This window comes from Carcharhinus amblyrhynchos, chromosome 35 (genome assembly GCF_965287045.1).
Source record: "Carcharhinus amblyrhynchos chromosome 35, sCarAmb.v2.hapA, whole genome shotgun sequence".
Taxonomy (NCBI): domain Eukaryota; kingdom Metazoa; phylum Chordata; class Chondrichthyes; order Carcharhiniformes; family Carcharhinidae; genus Carcharhinus; species Carcharhinus amblyrhynchos.
Genome location: NC_137358.1, coordinates 9,190,387 through 9,215,540, shown reverse-complemented (window position 1 = coordinate 9,215,540; position 25,154 = coordinate 9,190,387). Strand labels below are relative to the sequence as shown.

Sequence of the window (25,154 nt, the reverse complement as noted above, 5' to 3'; positions counted from 1 at the left end):
AAGCATAACTGTATCCAGTGGTGTGATTTGTTTATAGATTTCTCTGCTTCCAAACTTGGATTGGATCTCAAGGGTATTTTTAGCTCACATAAAATCCTGCGGATGGTAGAGTGGTGGCGGGGGGAGGTCAGCTTTTGGGAAGGAATATCAGGAATGGCAGCCTGAACTGTGATTAACGTTAATATATATGTTGTCTCAAACGTTGTTCTGCTCTCTCTCTCTCTCTCTCTCTCTCCTCCTCCTCTCTCTCTCTCTCTCTCTCTCTTCACCGCACCGCCGCCCCCCCCCCCCCCCCCCCCCCCCAAACATCTCAGTACAAATCTGTTGAATGTGTTTGCTCTTGGGGCTGGTCGGCAAACTGGGCGTCACTCGTTGATTAGTGTGTGTGTGTGTGTGTGTGTGTGTGTGTGTGTGTGTGTGTGTGTGTGTGTGTGTGTGTGTGTGTGTGTGGGCGGCCCAAATGCGGGTGGCTGGAGATGGCTGAGGTCATGAAAGTGCTGTAGTAATTTGAGAATGAGTGCAGGAAGTGTCTGGCTTTGCTCTTCCAATAAGCATAATAGCACGCGTCGAATGAAATAATAAAAAAGTTTGTTTTGTCACATTGGTTGTCAATAAGAGGAAGGCTTGCATGTAACTTGTGTGGGCTTTCCCTGAGTGCTTTGTGTAAATCTGTGAAGCAGGTAATGCTAAGGCTTGGAGCATTTTTAAGTCACAAAAGGAGGAAATGGCTTCATCTACATACCTTCTAATCATTCATGGGTCTAATGGGAGTCTGCTGGCTTGTTATCTGAGATGTTGAGAGTGAGCAGAGAATGTGCCTTTTAATTTCACTGGAGTGGAGCTGAGGTTCAGGGCCAAGGCCCAGGCACAGTGCACAAAAAGGTGTTGCAGAGGCTAGGTTAGAATGTGAGACGTGCCTTCAGTGGCTGAGTGTCTGAGTCATGACAGCTCCTGGATCAGTCGCCAGTCTGAACTGTGTCAGCTGGGTGGGGGGTAGGTAGGTAGCAGTGATTGTCAAGGAGGAGAATGTTCAAGTGTGCCCTTGGTTTCCGGCAAACCTCACTACAAAGTGGACCCCCAGGGGAGAGGATCAAGTTTGAGCTGTGTGATGATGCTCCCCTTGGTCGGATAGCCTTTGTGTCAACGGCTCAAATCCATTGTGATGTATGCCAGGGCAGCGTGGAACCTTCAGAAGACGAAAGGTGTTAGCATGGAAAGGGAAGAAGACAGTTGCTAAGTAAATGGAACGCTTGAATTAAAATCCTGCCTATATTGGTTTGAGAAATTGCAGCAAATGAAATGCAATTTGGAAAGGTGACAGCTCTCAAAATGGATGCACTGCGGTGCAATTTTTAGTTTTGAATTGCTGACCTTTTCCAATGGGCCACACTGTTTACTACATCTGCTGTGAAACTGGAGAGCATCATCTTTATAAACTCGTCCAAATCCATTCCTGACTTGACTCAATCTTCACGCACGCTGTGGTGCAGCTACTCATTTCAAAACCAACATTATTTTCAGATGAATTACAGAGCTGTCTGTTATGATTTTTCCTTTATATAGCACTGATTACAAATGGTAGAATTTATCTTGAGCCACCCGGGCAGTCTGCTGCCTTGCAACTTGCCTCTTGCCTCCTCCACCTCTACTCTCTCAGGCGCACCTACTACTGTACTATACATGGTCATTGCCAATAACCGGTAGCTCGCAACTTTCTTTGTCGATGAGGCAGTGCGAATGAGTTTGCTTGAAATCCAACTTCATTATGTTTTCATCGTTTGTGTGTATATTTGTAGCATCGTAGAATCCTACAGTTCAGAAGGAGGCCATCCGGCCTATCGAGTCTGCGCTGACCACAGTCCCAAACAGGCCCAATCCCTGTAACCCCATTTACCCTACAAATCCCCCTGACACTAAGGGACAATTTAGCATGGCCAATCTTTAAAGTGTGGGAGGAAACCAGAGCACCTGGAGGAAACCCACACAAACATGGGGAGAATGTGCAAACTCCACACAGTCACCCGAGGCTGGAATTGATCCCAGGTCCCTGGCGCTGTGAGGCAACAGTACTATCCTGTGTGCCACCATGCCGCCCATTCACTGTTGCACTTTGTTTCCCTTCTTTGACCTAGCAGTTTAATTCCTGGAGTTGTATTTGTGCTTGTTATTTCTTTTTCTGAAGCCGGTGACTCATCTGGGGTTCAGTTCTGCCACTCCCTTAGCACTTAACTACCTATCTTGATTGTCTATTCCTATTACGTGACATAGGCAGTGAATACTGGCAGTCCATTGATCGCTGGTTGGTCGGAAATTACATCTGAACTTAATTCGGGCTTTGCCCAATAGCCAGATGAGTACTTTAGAACATAAGAAATAGGAGCAACCTCCTCTGCACTCCCTCCAAGGCCAAAATATCTTTGCGCAGGTGCGGCGCCCAAAAATGCACACAGTACTCCAGTTGCGGCCTCACCAATGCCCTATACAGCTGCAGCAAGACCTCCCTACTTTTATATTCAATCCCCTTCGCTATGAAGGCCAGCATCCCATTCGCCTTCCTGACCACCTGCTGCACCTGCAAGCTGGGTTTTTGCGACTCATGCACAAGGACCCCGAGGTCCCTCTGCACCGTCGCCTGCTGCAGTTTTTCGCCTCATAAGTAATAGTCCTTCCTACCATTTTTCCTACCAAAGTGGACCACCTCACACTTGCCAACATTAAATTCCATTTGCCATTTCCTGGCCCATTCACCCAGCCTATCTAGATCCTTCTGCAGACTCTCCACACCCTCCGCACAATTTGCCGTTCCCCCAATCTTGGTGTCATCAGCAAATTTCGACACTCTACACTCGGTTCCCTCCTCCAGATCATCTATATAAATGGTAAAAAGCTGAGGCCCCAGCACCGACCCCTGGGGCACTCCACTAGTCACCATCCGCCAATCCGAATAGCACCCGTTGACCCCCACTCTCTGCCTCCTATTTGACAACCAATCTTCTATCCACGCTAACACCTTACCCCCAACTCCATGTCCCTCGACCTTCTGCAATAACCTCTTGTGAGGCACTTTGTCAAATGCTTTCTGAAAATCTAGAAAGACCACATCCACCGGCTCTCCTCTATCCACTGCCCTAGACACATCCTCATAGAACTCCAGTAAATTTTGCAGCAGGAAAAACAGATTTGTCTTTATATGCACCCTTTGGATATTTTCCAAGGGGGCCGGCACAGTGGTTAGCACTGCCGCCTCACAGCGCCAGGAATCTTGAGTTTGATTCGCGGCTTAGGAATCTGTGCAGAGTCTGCATGTTCTCCCCATGTCTGCATGTGTTACCTCCGGGCGCTCCGGTTTCTTCCCACAGTTCCAATCATGTACTGGTTAGGTGCATTGGCCTTGCTAAGTTCTCCCTGGTGTACCTGAACAGGCACCAGAGTGTGGTGACTTGGGAATTTTCACTGTAACTTCAATGCAGTGTTAATGCAAGTCCACTTGCGGAAGCCTTCCATTGTTTGCTGGAGCTGAGAGAGAGAGAGCTAAGATTTTACCTGTTAAAAACCTGTTTAAAATAAGTTTAAAGCACTTTACTCTTTGTAGAACTGTTTAAAGCATTTATTTATTGTATTTACTGCTTTAAGAATTCTGAGGGTGTGGTGAAAAGGCATTTGTGGACCAGCCTGCTTTAAATCAGCGCCAGGTTTAAAAGGAGGCCTGGTGTAGACAGCGGGCAGCGTCTGAGCGGGCAGCGGAGTGAGTGGGAAGCAGAGTGAGTTAATAGGGCTTAATATCAAAAAGGGCTTGAAGGAAAAAGGCCAGGTGAGTTTGTTTGAAAAAAAAACAAGGAAAAAAAAATTTTTTCAAAACTACTACAGCAAGAAACAAGGAAAAAAATTTTTTCCCCATAAAAAATTACAGTGAATAATGGAGGGGCATGTGATGTGTGGTTTCTGTATGATGTGGGAACTGGCGGACCCCAGGGCCCTTCCCAGTGACCATGTCTGCAGTAAGTGCAGGTTGCTGGAGGAGCTCCAGCTCAAGGTGGATGAGCTGGCCTCTGAGCTACAGACACTGAGGCTCATCAGGGGGAGAGAGGGTGCCCCTAGACTGGCTAAATCTAAGGGTCAGGGACAAAAGGGGGCTGCTGGGAGGAGGAGGAAGGGGGGTGAGGAGCGGAGGCCTCAGCCTCTTAATCTGCATAACAGGTTTGAGGTTCTTGCTTCCAGCCTGGAAGAGGACGAGGCAGGTGAGGTTGGTGAGCAAACTGCACACGGTACAGTGATGCAGCAGGACATAGGCAAAGAGAAGGGGAAAAGGAACGTAGTAGTGATTGGAGATAGTGGGGTGAAGAGTATTGACACTGTCCTTTGTCACAGTGACAAAGTGCACAGAAGGGTGTGTTGTCTGCCTGGTGCTCGGGTACAGGATGTTGCAGCTGGGCTGCAGAGGAACCTGGAGTGGGAGGGTGAGAACCCGGTCGTTGTAGTACATGTGGGTGCCGGCGACGTAGGCAAAGTGCGGACTGAGGATCTGGGGAGGGAGTATGAGAAGCTGGGAATGGAATTAAAAAGTAGAACCGACAAGGTGGTCATCTCTGGGCTACTGCCTGAACTGAGTGCAGACGGGCGTAGGGTTGACAGGATAAAGGAAGTGAATAGGTGGCTCAGGGATTGGTGTGGGAGGAATGGGTTCGAATTTATGGGGCATTGGCACCAGTATTGGGGTAGGTGGGACTTGTTCGGGCGGGATGGGGTTGGTCTGAATCGTGCTGGGACCAGAGTGTTGGCGAATCGAGTAAAGAGGACTGTAGACAGGGCTTTAAACTAATTAGGGGGGGGGAGGGTGCGAGGGTAGGTGACGCTACGAGGTCTAAAGTTAAGGATAGGGTACAGGTAAGGGAAGAGGCCAAGGATGTCCCAATTGGTGGCGTTACGGCAAATAGGGTCCAGGTGAAGGCTGGGATGAAAGCGCTTTATCTGAATGCACGAAGCATTCGGAATAAAGTGGATGAGCTGGTGGCGCAGATCGACACAAATGGATACGATCTGGTGGCCATTACAGAGACGTGGCTGCAAGGTGACAGGGACTGGGAGATGAATGTACAGGGCTATCAAGTGTTTAGGAAGGATAGGCAGGAGGAAAGAGGGGGTGGCATAGCTCTGCTGATGAAGGATAGTATCAAGGTGGTAGCAAGGGATGATATCGGAGCCAAAGAGCAGAACGTGGAATCGTTGTGGGTGGAGATTAGGAACAGCAAAGGGAGGAAGACGCTGGTGGGTGTCGTCTATAGGCCCCCGAATAATGATCTGGAGGTGGGGCGGGCTGTTAACACGCAAATAAGTGCGGCGTGCAGGAATGGGACGGCAGTAGTTATGGGAGATTTCAATCTGCATATTGATTGGTCGACCCATGTTGGACGAGGTGGGCTCGAGGAGGAGTTCTTGGAATGCTGCCGGGATAATTTCCTTGAACAGTGTGTGTCGGAGCCGACGAGGGAGCGAGCTATCTTGGATCTGGTGCTATGTAATGAGGCGGGTAGAATTAGGGACCTTGCGGTGAAGGATCCTCTTGGAGAGAGTGATCATTGTATGGTGGAGTTTCTGGTGCAGATGGAGGAGGAGAAAGTGGGTTCCCGGACACGCGTCCTTTGTTTGAATAGAGGGGAGTATGGTAGGATGAGAGAAGAATTGGCAAATGTGGACTGGGGGAGTGCGTTGGAAGGTAGGTCTGCTGAGGAGCAGTGGAGGATCTTTAAGGAGATCTTTCTTGGTGCTCAGCAGAAATTTATTCAGATGGTTAAAAAGGACAGTAGGAAGAGAGGTAATAAGCCGTGGATAACGAAGGAGGTGAAGGAAAGTGTTAAATTAAAAGCGGAGGAATTTAGAGTAGCTAAGAGCAGTGGGCGAGAAGAGGATTGGGAAAGGTTTAAATGTCAACAAAGATTGACAAAGAAGTTGATAAAGGAGGGTAGGAGAAGCTATGAGGCTGGGCTAGCACTTAATATAAAAAAGGATAGCAAGAGTTTTTATAAATATATAAAAAGGAAGAGGCTGGCTAGGGTGAACGTTGGTCCTTTAGAGGATGAGAAAGGGGAGCTAGTGGTAGGGGATGGGGATATGGCTAAGGTCTTGAATAACTTTTTTGTTTCTGTCTTCACGGAGGAGGACGTGAATAATTTGCCGGGTGTTAGAGATGGAAAGGTGGTAGGAATGGAGGGTCTTAATGACATTACTGTTACTAGAGAGGTGGTGCTCGACAGACTGGAGGGGCTGATTGTGGACAAGTCCCCAGGACCGGATGGAATGCATCCGAGGGTTCTGAAAGAAATGGCGGAGGTGATAGTGGATGCCTTGGTGGTTATTTTCCAGACGTCGCTGGATTCCGGGGAAGTGCCGGAAGATTGGAAAACGGCTAATGTTACGCCGTTGTTTAAGAAGGGTGCCAGGCAAAAGGCGGGGAATTATAGGCCGGTTAGTTTAACGTCTGTGGTAGGTAAAATGTTAGAATCCGTCATTAAGGAGGAAATTGCGAGGCATCTTGAAGGGAATTGCTTGATAGGGCGGACGCAACACGGTTTCATTAAAGGGAAGTCGTGTCTGACAAATTTACTGGAGTTCTATGAGGATGTGTCTAGGGCAGTGGATAGAGGAGAGCCGGTGGATGTGGTCTTTCTGGATTTTCAGAAGGCGTTTGACAAGGTACCTCACAAGAGGTTATTGCAGAAGGTCAGGGGACATGGAGTTGGGGGTAGGGTGTTAGCGTGGATAGAGGATTGGTTGTCAAATAGGAGGCAGAGAGTGGGGGTCAATGGGTGCTATTCGGATTGGCGGTTGGTGACTAGTGGGGTGCCCCAGGGGTCGGTGCTGGGGCCTCAGCTATTTACCATTTATATAGATGATCTGGAGGAGGGAACCGAGTGCAGGGTGTCGAAATTTGCTGATGACACCAAGATTGGGGGAAAGGCAAATTGTGCGGAGGGTGTGGAGAGTCTGCAGAAGGATCTAGATAGGCTGGGCGAATGGGCCAGGAAATGGCAAATGGAATTTAATGTTGGCAAGTGTGAGGTGGTCCACTTTGGTAGGAAGAATGGTAGGAAGGACTATTACTTACGGGGCGAAAAACTGCAGCAGGCGACGGTGCAGAGGGACCTCGGGGTCCTTGTGCAAGAGTCGCAAAAACCCAGCTTGCAGGTGCAGCAGGTGGTCAGGAAGGCGAATGGGATGCTGGCCTTCATAGCGAAGGGGATTGAATATAAAAGTAGGGAGGTCTTGCTGCAGCTGTATAGGGCATTGGTGAGGCCGCAGCTGGAGTACTGTGTGCAGTTTTGGGCGCCGCACCTGCGCAAGGATATTTTGGCCCTGGAGGGAGTGCAGAGGAGGTTTACTAGGCTGATACCGGAGTTGAGGGGATTGAGCTATGAGGAGAGGCTGAATAAACTAGGCTTGTACTCGTTAGAGTTTAGAAGAATGAGGGGAGATCTCATTGAGACGTATCAGATGATGAATGGGATGGATAGGATAGAGGTGGAGAGACTCTTCCCGCTCAAAAAAGACAGTAGGACTAGGGGGCACAGCCTCAAGATAAAGGGGGGGCGGTTTAGAACGGAGTTGAGGAGGAACTTCTTCACTCAAAGGGTGGTGAATCTCTGGAATTCTCTGCCCGTTGAAGTGGTGGAGGCTGCCTCGCTAAATATTTTTAAGAAGCGGGTTGATGGGTTCTTGATAAGAGAGGGGATTAAGGGTTATGGGGAGAGGGCGGGAAAGTGGAACTGAGCCACGACAGATCAGCCATGATCTTATTGAATGGCGGGGCAGGCTCGAAGGGCTAGATGGCCTACTCCTGCTCCTATTTCTTATGTTCTAATAAATAAACTTTAAACTTTGTGGTTGTTAGAATTAGCCTCCGAACCACTGCGTCAGAAATGCAGAAGGTAATCAGGCAAAGCTGATGTCACTGGTCACTCCCAAGTTGCAATGGGTTTAAGTCCAACTCCTAGAGACTTTAGCACGCAGTCCAGGTTGGACCCTAACGTAGTACTGAGGAAGTGCTGCACTGCCGAGGTGCCAATGTTCGACGAGAAGTTAAATCAAAGCCCTTTTTTGCGTTGTTAAGTGGATGAATCCACTGTGTGCTACTTCAGAGAAATGCAAGGAAGTTCCCCCACAGTGACCAAGCAAAAATTAGTTCTTTAACCTACATCACAACAAATTACCCAGTTATAATCTCACTGTGGGAGTGATGTCTGGTTGTATTTTTTTCTTGTGTTATTTATTTGCTGAAGCAAGTGACTCATCCCAGAGTACATTTCCGTCGCTGTGCACAAATTAGCTGCCATGTTTAGAAATCATAAATCCCTACAGTGCAGGAGGCCATTCGGCCCATTGAGGCTGCACTGGCCACAATCCCACCCAAGCCCTGCTCCCATAACCCTACATATTTATCCTGTTAATCCTCCTGACACTCAGGTCAATCTAGCATAGCCAATCCATGTAACCCGCTCATCTTGAGTTTGGGAGGAAACTGGAGGAAACCCACGCAGACACAGGGAGAAGGTGCAAACTCCACACAGACAGTAACCCAAGCTGGGAATCAAACCCGGTATCATGAGTAAAATGTGCAAACCCCACCCAGACAGTGACCCAGGCAGGGAATCAAACCCGGATCACTGGTGCTGTGAAGCAGCAGTGCTAACCACCGTGCCACCGCGCTGCCCATGCCCTACACTGCTGTGTGAAATTATATATCCCAATTCCATGCGGTTTTGCAATGGCAACCTTGAACCTCCTGGCTCATGCAATATATTTCCACATTGAGAAGCTGGCCAGCCAATGGCTCGAATTGTAGCTGGGCCTGCACTTGAGCCAGAGGCAGTAAGCACAATGAAAACTCAGCTCTGGCGCAACTGGTTATTTTGTGTTTGAACCTGGTCCTTCTGGATATGCCGAGAGAAAGAGAATGGTCACATTGCCTTTCTTAACACTACCACTTCCAAACAAGGTGAAAAAATGTGTCGTGTGTGCCTTCTGACAAATTATTGAGAAGACTTTCTGCAAGAAATTTCTGGAGCGCTTTTATGTATTTCTTTGACATTACTCGTGACCAATGCTGTGAAATGATTACAAGGATTTAGTTGTTATACCGCAAACATTTAAGGGCAGATTTTACTGTTTTAAGTACTGGAAAAACAGGTGGGGAGGAATGTACGTCCACAAAGACAGTCTGGCTGGCTTTCTGTCTCTTTCAGCGAATGGATAGAACATCGGGTGGGTTCTCTTTTTTAAGGGTGTTCTTTTGTGCACAGTATTCCTGCCTTTTCACTCAGGCAGTGCAATGGTGCAGGAGCAGAAACGGGAATAAAGAACAGTGCATTGTGTAATAATGGTAAGCTTGGTATTAACACTCACTCTGCTGAATAAACATCTACAATTATATATATCACCCGTCTGTATTCAATGGCCATCCTGTGTTTATTGCTGATGATGGTGCCTGCCAGACAAGGCCACTTGATTTCATTCTGGCTCCTCTTTCTTCCCAGCAATTGTTACTTGTTCATTCATTTTCCCAATGATGTAACAGTCTCTTCATGCAGTGTGACTCCTTGCCACCACCTCTGCTGCTGTTTGTTCCTTTTCCCTGCATTTTGTTTTCCTGCTGCACTTCACTCTTTGCTGGAAACCTTTGGGTGCTTCCACAGATGGCAAAGACTTTGGCAGCTGTTGGCTGTGTATCATTTGGGATAGTTGGCTCAAGGACTTGGTTGAATAACCAAGCCCATTCCTGCCTTGTCTACTCTGTGCACGCATACAAATAAAAGGGCAGATTGTCCTCTCTTACCCCAGGGGTGGATCAGCATGGCTCTCATGAGCTTGATTCACCAATAGAGACAACAGAAAAGCGCTGCCATTTTCCAAGCAACTTCCTCCCTCCGAGGATTTCCCCTCTGCCAGTTTTCTGTCCCTAACCCCATGCTCTTTCATCCCTACAGCTGCTGCAATCTTAATCTATATTTCCTCCCTCTTATTCCTCCATTCCTGGGACGTGGGTTTTGGTTAGCATGGCCAGAATTTTTCTTGCGTGTCCCCAGTTGCCATTCAAAACCGCTGTAGGCCACGTGATGAGAGTACTTCCACATCATTACATAGCAAGTTCTAGGACTTTGACTTGGGGGTGGCGGTGTTCCCATGGACCCACTGCCCCTGTTCTCCAAGGTGGTGAGTTTGGAAGGTGCTGTTGAACACTCCTGGGATGTGCCATTGTGACTGAAGTCCAACAATGTACGTGGTTTGTTATGTATGTTTTGTAGCTGAATGTAACCTCTCCTGTCCAGACATCTATTGCTTAGAAACACCAATTGTCTGAAAACATTTTGAACAGACCCAATCAGCTCCATTTCATTTTAGCGCAGTTTTTGGGGAGGAGAAACGTGTAAGATACAGTATTTGGATAAATAAAATCATTTTTATTGCAATTGCTGCTTGATAGTGTTTTATCACTTTTATCTTTCAAGTAAATATTTATATTAACTGTATTTGCTGGTTTGGACATTGTAACATCACCTAGAGAATTCTGAAATCCAAAAGCGACTCCACCCCAAGCATTCCAGGTGGGAGAGGCTTAGTTTCTTTCATTCGTGGGACGTGGGCGTCGCTGGCTGTCTATTTGTTGCCCATCCCTAGTCACCCTTGAACTGAGTGGCTTGCTAGGCCGTTTGAAGGCAGTTGATTACTGTGGTTCTGGAGCCACACGTAGGCCAGACCAGAAAGGGAAAGCGGATTTCCTTCCCTAAAAGACATTAGTGAATCAGATGGGTTTTTCCAACAATCGGCACTGGTTTCATGGCCATCAGTAGATTCTTAATACCAGATTTATTTTTAATTGAATTCAAATTCCACCATTTGCATAGTGGGGATTTGAACCCGGGTTCCTGGATTAATAGCCTAGTGCTAATACCACAAGGCCACCGCCTGCCCTAATTGCAAGTGCATTTAGAGTTTGCTGATGTTTCATGATGGTATCTTCTGTTCCTGCAGCACATCATGTTTTGGAAGTTTGATCTTCATACGACATCGCACATTGACACGCTCCTGGAACGCGAGGATGTCACTCTCTTTGAGCTTATGGACGAGGAGGACGTCCTACAAGAGTGCAAGGCCAACAATCGCAAGCTGGTGGAGTTTCTGACCCGGCCAAGCAGCATGGAGGCACTCGTCACCTGCATCACTATGGAGCCATCTGAAGATATGGACGAGAAAGTTCGCTACAAGTAAGGGGTTGTCCCACAGCGCTTGATCCTCAAAGAGAGAGATGATTGATAAAGGGTCAATGTTTTTGTAAAATTTCCTATATTAATCTTCCTTCGCTTTACTGAAGATATTAAGATCTGTGGAATGCATTGTATAAGTATCATAGAATCCCTACATATATGGGGTTAAGGGAATAAGGCCTGGGTGGGATTGTGGTCAGTGAGGACTCAATGGGCCGAATGGGCTCCTTCTGCTGTAGGAGGCCACTTGGCCCATTGAGTTCTCACAGGCCATAATCCCACCCAGGCCCTATTCCCATAACCCCATATATTTACCCTAGCTAGTCCCCCTGACACTAAGAGGCAATTTAACATAGCCAATCCACTTAACCCGCACATCTTTGGACTGCGAGAGGAAACTAGAGAAAACCCATGAAGATATGGGGAGAATGTGCACACTCCACACAAAGTGACCCGAGGCCGGAATTAAACCTGGGTCCGTGGTGCTGTGAGGGCAGCAGTGTGCTGCCTCCTCCAGTTATCCTTGGCTACCTTCCTCATTCCATAAATCCTGGTAATCCTCCAGTCCCTCATTGGCACAATCACTTTTCATTTATTACCAGTCATGATGTGAGGTTGTGTGACTGCATTGTGACTGAACTGAAACTCCCTCATCCAGTGTGCACACTCGTGGATTTCTGGCAGCTATTGAGAGGTAGTCATCAGGATGTAGAAACCTTTTAAGCTTGTTTTCTTTCTCCCATCCCACAGTGATAGCATTGCTTGTGTGCAGAGTCAGCTGATCCATTTTCAGCGAGGGGTTCAGATTTTGGGCCTTGTGTCTCTAATCCCTGCTGGGCAGTGCATTTACTAATGGACTGAGTGAAAAGGTGAAGAGAACAATTATCTTTCCTCCCAGCGTTAGAGAGTGAGAGCTTTGGGAATCATTGATGTGCGTTGATTTCTATGCATGAATCTTTACTTTAAGAAAAGCAGTCTTAATATGCGGTCTAGTTTGTGGGGAGTCGACACCAAGTACTATCTCTGTCTTCATTCATAAGACCTCAGTTGTGTAGTTTCCTACCTTTTGCCAATTCTCTACCCTGACACACACACACACACACACACACACACACACACTCACTCTCTCTCTCTCTCTCTCTCTCTCTCTCTCTCTCTCTCTTTCACTGTGTGTCTCTCTCTCTCTCTGTCTCTCTCTTTCACTGTGTGTGTCTCTCTCTCTCTCATTCCCCCCCACCCCAAAATCAGGAGAGTGCTGATTCTCAACTGCCCTCGGGAACGAAGGATGGGCAGTAAATGCTATAGTAAGAAGTCTCACAACATCAGGTTAAAGTCCAGCAGGTTTATTTGTAGTACGAGCTTTCAGAGTGTCACTCCTTCAGGTGAGTGAAATGAGTCACTCACCTGAAGAAGGACGAACACTTTGAAAGCTTGTACTACAAATAAACCTGTTGGATATTAACCTGATGTTGTGAGACTTCTTACTGTGCTTACGCCAGTATCTCCATATCAGTAAATGCTGGCCAGCTAGCAATGCCAATATCCTACGAATTAGTAATTTTTAAAAAATCTTCCATTGAGCTTGCCTGGCTTTAATTGGGACCTTAGTTCTGAACCTAGCATATGCCTTACAAATTGGATCCAGGCGCCATGCTCTTGAATCTCAATAAAAAAGCCCAAGGCCTGTGCAAATGCAAATATTAGGTTATCAGCTACAGCACTCAGGAACACATGATTCTCGCTTTGGATTTTCTCTATTTTGGACAGTTACATGGGTATAGACGGATATGGAGCAAATGCAGGCAATTGGGACTAGCTTTGGGGTTTTGAAAAAAAAATGACGGCATGGACAAGTTGGGCAGAAGGACCAGTTTCCATGCTGTAAACCTCTATGACATGGCCAGTTGTGAGGCAGCATGAAATTCGGTAATAGTCATGCCAAAATTGACTCTCCATGGTTAGTCATGCCTCTTTCATTTAAAACAAAAGGTTACATTATTGGGTTGTATGGTGGGCGGTGAATTCAGAATCTTAAAATAAACCAGTATCCTGCGAGCTCTACCTTGTGATACCAACCGTATCAAAAGATATCTGCAATTGTTTTGAAAGGAAACTCCAAAACCCACTGACTGGCAAAGATTGCAGACAGTAAAACAGCTTGAATTGTCACACTGAATAAATCTTTATGATTTGAGACTATCTGAGCAATTTTAATATATTTTTCTTCATTTTAATCCCATTTTCTCCTGTGGTGACTGGTTGTTGCTAAGCAAGACTTCGCAGGCAGCAAATGTACACTCGTTGCTTCCACATGCTGCCTGCTATATATGTAACTCTGGGCTGTCAGCAACACTACAGTTTCAATCTAAAAAGCCACCATAGTTCAAGTTAAAAGTTTGTTTATTAGTCACAGGTAATGCTTACTTTACACTGCAATGACGTTGATCTGAAATTTCTCCAGTTAGCAAACTCTGGCACCTGTTCGGGTACACTGAGGAAGAATTTAGCATGGCCAGTGCACCTAACCAGCACGCCTTTCAGATTGTGGAAGGAAACTGGAGCACCCAGAGGAAACACATGCAGAACGGGGAGAATGTGCAAACTCCACACCGGTGACCCAAGTCGGGAATCAAACCCAGGTCCCTGGTGCTGTGAGGCAGCAGCGCTAACCACTGTGCCACCATGCCTTAGGCCAAGCCCAATCCTTCCCCACCCACAGTGTCAAGCAGAAAACCATCAATTGCTGATCCATTAGTGACATTGTTACTAGTTTCTGCTCCTCAGCCACCATCCTTTAATTTCCTCCCCCCATCCCCAAAAATAAAATCTGCCCTTTATCCCTTTCCTTCTTAATCTCCACCTTCCCTTTCAGGTCCATCAATGTTTTTTTTTCACTTCCGGATCAATGCCCGTCTTTTCCACAGTGCCATTTAAATCCCTGTAATCTGCTTCCACCCACCCACACCACTGACACAGCATGGACCAGAGCCATGAGCAACATTTATGTAACTCCATGTACAGTGGATTGCCCCTCCTTGAATGAGACATCAATTCATTCACTCACTTTGGTTTCTGCTCCAGCTGCCAAAGAGAAAGGAAAATATGAAGAAAGATTCTTTTTGTCATCCTGAAATGCATTATAAGATATGACTTTATTTTCCTTGGCTGCTATTTGCTTAATATTTCTAAGCAAAGATATGATTAATTCCGTCAGTATTTATTCAGTGGATGTGCACATCTAAATAGCACTGGAAAGGCAAGTGTCGCTCCCCTCTTCAATTGGAGAGCGTGCCAGTCAAGGCTGACATGGTCCTAGGAACTTAGGAATTAGGAGCAGAAGCAGGCCATTCAGCCTTTCAAGTCTGCTCTGCCCTTTAATCAGATCATGACTGATCTCTCCCTTGTCTCAAATTCACCTCCCTACCTATTGCCCATATCCTTTTTACTTGTTTTTTTAATCAGAAATACATCTGTCTCCTCCTTAAAACCATTTAATGATTCTGACTTCACTATGGGGCAGCATGTTCCACAGATTCACCACCCTCTGCGAGAAGTAGTTCCTCCTCATCTCAGTTTTAAATCTACCACCTCTCAACTTTCCCTGTAACTTCTTGTTGGAGATTTCCCCACAAGAGGAAGTATTTGGTCTACATTGACCTTACCCCCTTTAGTATTTTATTTACCTCAATCAGACTCTCTATCTCTCTTTCCACCCCCCGTCCACCCAAACTCCAGTGAGTACAAGGCCAAACTGTTTCATCTCTCCTCATACATCAACCCTTTATCCCCTGAATCAATCTGGTGAAGTTCCTCTGAACTGCCTCCAAAGCCACCACATCCTTCCTCAAATAAAGAAACCAAAACTGGACACAATACTCCAGATGTGGTCTTACCAATGCCCTATACAGTTGCAACAACACTTCTCTGCTTTTATACTCCAGCCTCTTTGCAATAAATACTAACATTCATCTGCTGATGTGGAGCATTTAATCATCTTGCCCAAGAGCAGAAATATCAGAGATGGAACAAAGAAAAGTACAGCACATGAACAGGCCCTTCGGCCCTCCAAGCTTGCACCAACCATGCTGCCCTTTTAAAACTAAAAAAAACCTTCTGCCCTTACTTGGTCCGTATCCCTCCGTACATGTATCCAGCCAGCTGCTTCTTTAATGTTGCTAATGTACCTGCTTCCACCACCTCTGGCAGCATGTTCCAGGCACCCACCACTCTGTGTGAAAAACTTCCCCTGCACATCTCCCTTAAAATTTCCCCCTCTCTCCTTGAATTTGCGCTCCCTTGTAATTGACACTCCCGCCCTGGGAAAAGGCCTCTGACCATCCACCCCTATCTATGCCTTTCATATTTTTGTTAACCTCTATCAGGTCTCCCCTCTGCCTCCATCTTTCCAGTCAAAAAATCCTAGTTTATTCAATCTCTCCTCATAGCCAACACCCTCAACACCAGGCGACGTCCTGATGAACCTTCTTTGCACCGTCTTCAAAGCTTCCACAGACAACGGATTACTTTCTGAAGTTTTGTAATATAGTCAAGCACACCAGTCAGCAAATACGTGGATACCAAGATAACCTCTTTCTTGATGTTGGTTCACTAAGCGAGGAACATTGGTGGCACGTTATTGGGTGCTGCTCCACAATCTAGAATCCTTTACCTGAGCAGGTAGATGTTGCCCTGTTTTAACATCACTTCCATAAAACATATCTCCAACAGCGCAGTACTCTTTTATTACTGCATTAGCTGCCAATGCCTAGTTGTGGCATTGAGTCACCAATGACTCAGAGGCCAAAGTGCCGCTAATGGAACCAGTTTGGTTGTAGTTCTATAACATTGCCTCTTCACTATGTTTTCCAAACACCTAAACCATGAAATATTAAACTTGTCATATGAAGTCATGGACAGCTTTGTCACTAAGATTGAGACCATCCGTTCAGCTCCTTTTGCTTCATCCTTCCCTTGCCTTTGCCTTGCGTTTTTCTCTTTCTACCCTGTCTCCCCACATGGGTCTCTCCAAGCCCATCTTGCCCATGAGACCTGCCTTTCTTTAGTCTGGTGTGGAGATGCCAGCATTGGACTGGGATTAACATGGTAAGGAGTCTCACAACACGAGGTTAAAGTCCAACAGGTTATTTGGTAGCACAAGCCACTAGCATTTGGAATGCTGCTTCTTCATCAGGTTAGTCTCTTGATGAAGTCTCCAGTTGACTCACCTGATGAAGGAGCAGTGCTGTGAAAGCTATGGCTTTTGCTACCAAATAAACCTGTTGGACTTTACCCTGGTGTTGTGGGACTTCTTACTTTCTTTAGCTTTCTTAGCCCTCTTTCCCCTAAATTGCTCACCACTCAGTTTCCCTTCCTGATCCTATGCTGGCTTATATCGTGATGCAATCGACCTCGTTCTCAAATCTATTGTGATCACTCCCTCAGAAAAACCTCCATCAACGACTTGCAGTTACTTTAGCGTAAAAGACACTTGCGGGCAGGCCATGTTAAAGAGAAGTTGGGACAGATGACTCAGAATCTGTACAGTGCAGAAAGAGACTGTTTGGTCCAGCGAGCCTGCAATTACAACAATCCCATGTAGGTCAGTCCACATAACCAAGTATTTACCCTGCTAATCCACCTGACACTAAGGGGCAATTTAGCATGGCCAGTCAACCTAACCCGCACATCTTGACAGGAAACAGAAGCATCCGGAGGAGATCCGCGCAGACACAGGGAGAATGTGTAAACTCCATACAGACAGTAACCTGAGACCAGAATCGTACCTGGTGCTGTGAGGCAGCAGTGCTAACCACTGCCACCACACCACTCCATGACCAAAAGCAACAGCGAAGTGAAGCCTTGGAGGGATTTGGTCACAAGGATGTGAAGTTTAAAATGGAGACATTGCTAGACCAGCAGCTTATGTAGGCCAGTGAGCACAAGGTTGAAGGGAAACTGGGTTACGATACAGGCAGAGTTTTCCTAAAGCTTACAGAGTCTGGTCGCAGGACCCTAGGAATAGAGGTCTAGAGGTAACAAAAGGGTGAACGACCTCCAGGATATTCAGTCATTTATCTAGCTTTTAAGCTCTAAACATGATGTGTTGAAAATGAGCCTTTAAAGATGCCTGAAAGCTCTTGGCACAGCCATTGCTTCCCTTGCAATATCCTCACTTTATTTTAAATTGCCTTCAATGCACATTCTATTGAGCGATTATTAAGACAATGGACTCCTTGCCAATTCAGATAGCCAGTGTCACCATTAAGCATTCTAAGATCAGATGTCGAGTAAAGCTGCTGTCCCTCTGTTCTGCCCCAGCCCTACCCTTGGAGAATCCCTTTTCTGGGCAGCAAGCATGGTATGTGTGCCTTTCTCGCAGCAGCCGCCCTGCAACAAGTCGAGGTGAAACGACACTGTTCTGTTAATGATGAGCTGCCCCCCCCCCCCCCCCCCCCCTCCATCCTAGCCAGGTTCCTTCATTACCTGCGATAGTGCGCCTTTAACATTTACCCAGCAGTGGGAAGATGAAAAATGCTTTAGGCTAAATATTATTGATGGCCTGAGTATTTCCACAGCCTCCACTGTATCCATTAAGTTACCTCACATGATCAACTCTGCTAATTTGCACTTTCTGCAAGAAGGGAATGAACTGCCGATTAGGGTACTCAAAGCGCCATTAAAGGTACTAAATCCCTGGCAGTAAAAACTGAATTTACTTATGCAAATACCATAAACTGCTGGAATCTAATTATAAATGGGCAGAATTATGGAATGGGATCCCAAAACACTGGTAAAAGTCCTGCAATAAAAATGTAATTTTAGTTATTCGGTCATACTAAAGCAGCAATCCTCCTGGTGATTTGAAGATATTGGTCCTAAATTTACATTTAATTCTCTTTGTTCCCTCCCTTTGCTTACCCCCCACCCCCCCCAATCCCCAATCCCCCACATATGCACACAGCAAGTTTTGGTTTATGTATGCATCAATTGAAGTTATATAAGAATGTTACTTCTGATGAAATTTGTAATGTGTGTCAATGGGCAGAAAATTGCAACTGGGTCAGAAGATTATGAATTTGTGCAGCGCAAGAGCTTTCCTCAGCTGCTAATTTAGATAGATATTCTAAAACTGTGCTGAGGGAGAAGCCGGATTGTTTAATAATTACATCAGATGAAACGTAAAACCTGAAGGGTGTGTGTGTCTCCTCCCCTGAATCAAGAAGAGGTTATTGCATATGACAGCACTGTGCGGATGGAGGTCCTGTGTCCTTAGAATCCCTACAGTGCAGAAGAAGGCCAATTGGCCCATGGAGTCTGTACCAACTCTGCAACAGAACATCTTAGTGTCTGGTGGAGCTAGAACATAAAACTAGCCTCAATGAGGTGACAACAATCATTGATTGTTTTAAAATCCTGTCTGGTTCACTAATCCGCCTTGAGGGAAGGAAATCTGCTGTCCTTGCCTCGTCTGGCCTACATGTGACTCTAGATCCACAACAATGTGGTTGACTCTTAACTGCCTCAGTTCAAAGGCAATCAGGGACAGGCAACAAGTTCTGGCCTTGCCAGTGATGCCCACATCTCATGAAAGAATAAATGAGAACAAGGTGATTAAGAAAAGTTGCCTTCCGTACCTCGCTGTGAGGATATTGAGAAAGTCACTTGCTTCCCTTAAATGTGACACGGGGGGGGAGGGAGGCAGGCGTGCAGAAAGGAAGAATGTATTAACTTGGGTAAAAAATGGAGAAGTTTCATATCCTCCAAAAACATACCCAACTGTTGTATCCTTAGGCTGATAAACCCTTCTGATCTGATCCCCAGATCCTGGTTGTATTCTACAAAATTCAGAGACCCTTGCAACAGTGGCACAATGAAATGCTGCATGACTAATGATATTGTGCAAAGAACTGTTTCACAATGACATAAAAATGAAAGCAATATTGGACTTTTAAATGTTAACACTGCTCTCTCCGCAGTCTCTGCCAATCGGCTGAGTATTTCCAGCACAAGAAACGTAGAAAATAGGAGCAGAAGAAGGCCATTCAGCCCTTTGAGCCTGCTTTGCTATTCAACATGATCGTAGCCACTCCCAAGTACTGTATCTAACTGCTTCTTGAAAACATTCGCTGCTTTGGCCTCAGCTGGTTTCTGTGGTAGCAAATTCCACAGATTGACCACTTTCTGGATGAAGACATTTTCTCCTCATCTCAGTCCTAAACAGTCTGCCTTGTATCTGCAGGCTGTGACCCCTGGTTCTGGACACCCTCCACCATCGAAAACATCCTTCTGGCATCCACTCTGCCTAGTGCTGTTCGAATTTTATAGGTTTCAATGTGATTTCACACACACACACACACACACCCCCCCCCCCCCCCCCCCCCCCACCACACACACACACACACACACACACTTATGAACTCCAGCTAATACAATCCTAACCAACTCAACTCAATCGCACAACAATTGACCCTCTCTATTTGTTACATCACTGCTGGAAACGTGGCGGCGCATCAATGAAAGGCAGCGCCGGATTAAAAGGGGCAGCGGGAGGTCGGTCCACTCATTACTGAGTGGCTCACAGGTCACAAAATGTTCCAGTGGTTGCAAAGGAATTGTTCATAGCTGCCACCTGATGTAATGAAAGTTTGGCAGCTGTATTGAGGCAGAAGCAAAATGCTGCAGAAGCTGCAAATCTGAAGCAACCACTGCTGGAAGCACTCAGCAGATCAGGCAGTGTTTATGGAGAGAGTGAAAGTTAACCTAGGTTGTTGAGCTTTTGCCAGAACTGAAAAATTAGATGTGATATAAGTTTTAAGCAAGCCTGAAGGCAGGGAGAGGAAAGAAGACTGAGATAGGCAGAAAAGCAGGGGATATTAAATAACAAGCAAATGGAAAGTTGGCCTTTATTTTAAAGTGAATGGCCTATAAAAATAGGGAAGTCCTGCTAAAACTATACAAGGCACTAGTTACACCACACCTGAGATACTGTGAACAGTTTTGCTCCCCTTATCCAAAATAAAATTTATTTATTAGTCACAAGTAAGGCTTAAGTTAATGCTGCAATGAAGTTACTGTGAAATTCCCCTCGTCGCCACAGTCCCAGCACCTGTTCGGGTCAGTGCACCTAACCAGCATGTTTTTGAGAATGTGGCAGGAAACAGATATCCTGGCATCGAAGTCAGTCTAGTGAATGTTCACTAGGCTGATCCCGGGCATGGAGGGATTTTCTTATGAGGAGAGGTTGAATGGGTTGGGCCTGTACTCATTGAAGTTTAGAAGAATGAGAGATGACCTTATCGGAACATAGAATTCGCAGAGGGCTGGGCTGGGTAGATGCTGAGTGGTGTTTCCCCTTGTAGGAGAGTGTGTAGGACCAGAGGACATAATCTCAGAGTAAAGGGTCACCCATTTAATACTGAGCTGAGGAGGAATTTCTTCTCTGAGAATAGTGAATCTGTGGAATTCTTCATCACAGAAGGCTGTAGAGGCCGGGTCACTCAGTATGGTTCAAGCTAGACAGATTTTTAATCAGTAAGGAAATCAAGGGTTATGGGAATAAAGCAGGAAAATGAAGTTGAAGATTATCATATCGGATCAGTCGTGATCTCTTTGAATGGTGAACAGACTGCGGCCCATCAAGCCGGCATTGACAACAATTTCTTCTCCCACCCAGGCCCTATCCCTGTAACCCCATATTATTGACCTTGTTAATTTCCCCTGACATTGTGGCGATTTAGCACGTCCAATTAATCTATCTTTGGAGTGTGGGTGGAAACCGGAGCATCCTGTGGAAACCCATGCAGACGTGAGGAGAACATGTAAACTCCACCTGTGCACATTCCAACCAAGGCCAGAATTGGACCCAGATTCCTGGCACTGAGGCAGCAGTGCTAACCACTGCCGCCTAAAGTGGTGAATGTGGCCATTGATCCCATGACCTCTCACGTGCAACGTGGAAAAGCAGCCAGCATAATGAAGGACCCCCAAACACCCCTGACATTCTCTCTTCCACCTCCCATTGGGGAAAAAGGTATAAAAGTTTGAGATCAAGTGCCAGCTAATTTGAGAACAGCTTCTTCTCTGCTGCCATCAGACTTTTGAATGAACCTACCTCGCACTGAGTTGATCTTTCTCTACACCCTAGCTATGACGGTAACGCTACATCCTGCCCTCTGTCCTTTCCTTCTCCCTATGAATGGTATGCTTTCTCTGTATAGCATGCAAGAAACAATACTTTTCACTGTATCTTAATACCTGCGACAATAATAAATCAAAGCAACGTTCTACCATTTGAGCTAATTCCCACAGCTTTCTTAACCTCTTCCAGGTTTCTGAGAAAAGATTTTCTGAACAATGGCAGCATTTTCTGTTTTCGTGTTTGCTATCGTGGTAGATATTAGTTTCTGCATGGCAAGGAGAACAAGTAGATAGCTGGTGCATGTGACTGGAGAAAGGAACACTACTTGTTCAGTTTCTGCCTTTTGCTTCTTGCCCCAAGGTCGTCAGTCCTCGTGTGAGTCATGATAGATCAAGAATATACTGGCCGAAAGGAAAGTGGAAAACTGCCAAAAGAAATTTGGATTGAGATATGAAAATGAAGGGCTTTGGGCAAAGAGGTGGGGGAGTGGGACTAATTGAATGGTCTTTCAGAGTTGGCACAAGCGCAATGGGACAATATTAGTACAGGTTGGCATTCGCTTGACTAGATTTTCTGGCAGGGTTTTTATGAATCATGTCTGTATTCGCTATGGGAGATACAAGTTTTATACCAGAAATAGATGGTTACCCAGGGGCCAGAAAGAATAAGGAAATAAAGATAATTAATGTCAGTAGAGAAAAAAATTGGAGGAACATAAGGGACTAAAATCGACTTATTCCCAGGACCAGATGGCCCACATCCTACTATTCCAAAAGAGCTAACTGCCGAGATAGTGGGCGTTTTAGCTATAATTTTTCAAAATTCCCTAGATTCAGGAACAATCCTGTCAGATTGGAATTTGGCAAATGTTACATCGCTTTTCAATAAATGCGGAAGAGAGAAAACAGCAAGGGGCAGGTCTGTTAGCTTAACATCATTTGCTGGGAAATGTTGGTATAAAGAAGTCTTAATGCACTTAGAAAAGTATGGTATGAAACCACTCAACATGGATTTACAAAAGGAAAATCTTGCTTGTTTAGGGCTTTTTGAGGATGTAAGCATAGGGTAGATAAAAGGGAACCGGTAGATGTATGGATTTCCAAATTGCATTCGATAAGGATCCAAACTAATGCTTAATTGTAAGAAGTCTCATAACACCAAGTTAAAGTCCAACAGATTTATTTGGTAGCACAAGCTTTTGGAGCGCTGCTCTTTCATCAGGTGACGCTGGAAATCTTAAGAAAAAAGGTGCCTGAAAAACTTAGCGTTTTGGCAACTTCTGTGCAAAGAGCAATAGTTAATGTTTCAAATCCAATACGACTTCTCTTCGGAACCGAAGTGAGGTAACAATGATTGGCTTCAAGCTGTTGAAACGGAGGGGAGGGGCAGCTGGAGCAAAAGAGGTCAAAAATAGGTTGGAGGGCAGGGTAGATTAAATGACAAAGGTGTCATGGAACCAAAGCGAGTGGCAACGATGGCATTAGAGAAACAAAGGATTGGTCCAGAGTAGCTGTGAATAGCAAAGTAAAGGTCGGTGCTGTCTGAAAGCAAAAACATGAGAACAAGGTACAGACTGGCGTAGTGAAATAAAGTTAAATGGAGGACGTGGTACATGGTCTGAAGTTGTTGATCACAATGTAGAGCCCAGAGGCTGTGAAATACTTCCTCGGAAGATAGGGTGCTGTTCCTCTGGCTTGTCTTGGCCTTCACGGGAACATTGTAGCAGGCTGGAGACGGAAAGGTGAGCATGAGAGCAAGATGGTAAATTGAAACGGCAAACCATCAGGAGGTCTGGGTCATGTATTCAACTAAAGGTCACCAGCCTGCATTTAGTCTTGCCAGTGTAGAAGAGACCACTGAGCAAAATTATCCGCTTTAGTTATCAGAATAGAAGAGCATACCTCTTTTTAAAGGTGTAAACATGTAAATGTTGATGATCAGAGATATTATTTTGTGCTCATATAAGGAATGCTGAAAGTTGGGAAGGCAAATGGGGGCATGTTGGCATTATTTGCAAGGGGATTTGAGTACAGGGATAAAGAAGTCTTGCTCCAGTTATGTGGGGCTTTGGTGAGAACATGTCTGGAGTGTTTGTGCTGTTTTAGTCTCCAGATTTTAGGAAGGATATGCTTGCATTGGAGGCAGTCTAGCAAAGGTTCACGAGATTGGTCCCTGCGATGGGGAGAAATTCTGTCAGGGTTGTAAATCTTTGGAGCTCTCTCCTCCAGAAGACTGTAGATGCTTCCTCGTTGAATATAGGTAAGGTGAGCGCAGTAAGAAATTTTGCAACACCAGGTTAAAGTCCAACAGGTTTATTTGGAATCACGAACTCTCGGAGCGCTGCTCCTTCATCAGGTGAGTGAAGGATGAAGGAGCAGTGCTTGGTGTTGTGAGACTTCTTATTATGCCCACCCTAGTCCAATGCCAGCATCTCCTCACCATGGTTAAAGTGGGATAGACAGACTTTTGGTGCCTCAGAATTGAGGGATCCAGGTAATGGGTGGCAAATGGAGCCCAAGATCAGCCATGATCATATTGAGTGGTGGAGCAGACCATATGATCTACTTCCTGCCACTATCCCTGTGTTCTTATGACAAGGGAAAGGGGCAACTACAGGCTGAATTGTTCGCCCTCAGCCTTTATAAATTCATTGTCCACCGTTTCTCTCATCATTAGGATCTTTCTCTGATGTGCAAGTAATCAGCAGAGAGGAACAATTGAACCCTGGATCTTCCTGTTCTGAGTGAAACTTTTACCACTAAACCATCAGGGAGCTTGTGGGAGGAAATTTCGCTCTGACTTCGAAGTTCAGTTTAATCTGATCTCATGAAAAAAAATTTCTGCTTTTTTTTTGAAACCAGCTAAAATCAAAAAGGGTGGAAAAAACACTTGTTTCAGCCAGGCTGCAGTCTGGCATTGCTGCAACAGGCACTGCTGTGGGTGAAACAAGCTACTAGAATAGTGAGGAAGCTTTTGCATACACCGGACATCCATGGAGAAAGAGAGCGCAGTTTACTCTGCGTTCATTGTCGTTGATCTGGGAGTGCTCACTGAAGCAGTACAAAGAGCGCTTTGGGTTCCATGTAATATCACTTTCTCAATTTGATGTAGGCACTTCAAGTGGGAAGCATTGCTCAGAAGCACAATAATTTAATTATTAGTGATTTTTAAAAGACAGGCTCTTACAGTCTAGCTGCCTCACTTTCTTTCTGTCTTGCTAGCACTGCTTAAGAGAAAAAACATGTTCTTCCGCTCAACTGTTACATTGATTGCGTTTGGAGTCCTAAGTATTCATCTGACTTCAGCGGTGGACAAACTAGAATGGCAGGGGGATGGGAACCAAAGACTAGGCTTAGATCAGGAAATGAGGTAGAACATTAGTGATGTAGTCAGCAATTCAGAAAGACACAAGAAACTAGGGTTAAAAAGTGTCCAGCAGAAGAAATTGACGTGGTTGAGCTCTTATACTTCAGTGCAAGGAGTATTACAAACAAGGCAGATGAACCAAGGACACAGACACATGGCAGCACTATGTCGCTGCTACAGTGGAAACATGGCTAAAGGAGGGACAAAATTGGCATCTCAATATTCCTGGTTATAGAGTTTTCAGGCAGGATAGAGTGGGTGACAAAAAGGGAGGGGGCATAGCTTTATTGGTTAAAGAATCAATTGCAGTTATGTGAAGGGATGATGTACTGAACAGGTTAACAAATGAGGCTTTGTTGATTGAGCTTAGGAATAAAAAAGGGGGCAGTAGTATA

The 25,154-nt window shown here is 45.7% G+C and overlaps 1 protein-coding gene across 1 annotated transcript in view; it reads left to right on the top strand.

The window, feature by feature from the left end:
* LOC145361790 (serine/threonine-protein phosphatase 6 regulatory subunit 3-like) overlaps positions 1-25,154 on the top strand; it is a 117,308-nt gene that overhangs the window by 15,784 nt on the left and 76,370 nt on the right. The window contains exon 2 of the mRNA XM_080217768.1: positions 11,023-11,255. Coding sequence (XP_080073894.1) covers positions 11,029-11,255 — 227 coding nt within the window. The 5' untranslated portion in view covers positions 11,023-11,028. The remainder of the gene's footprint in view (positions 1-11,022; positions 11,256-25,154) is intronic.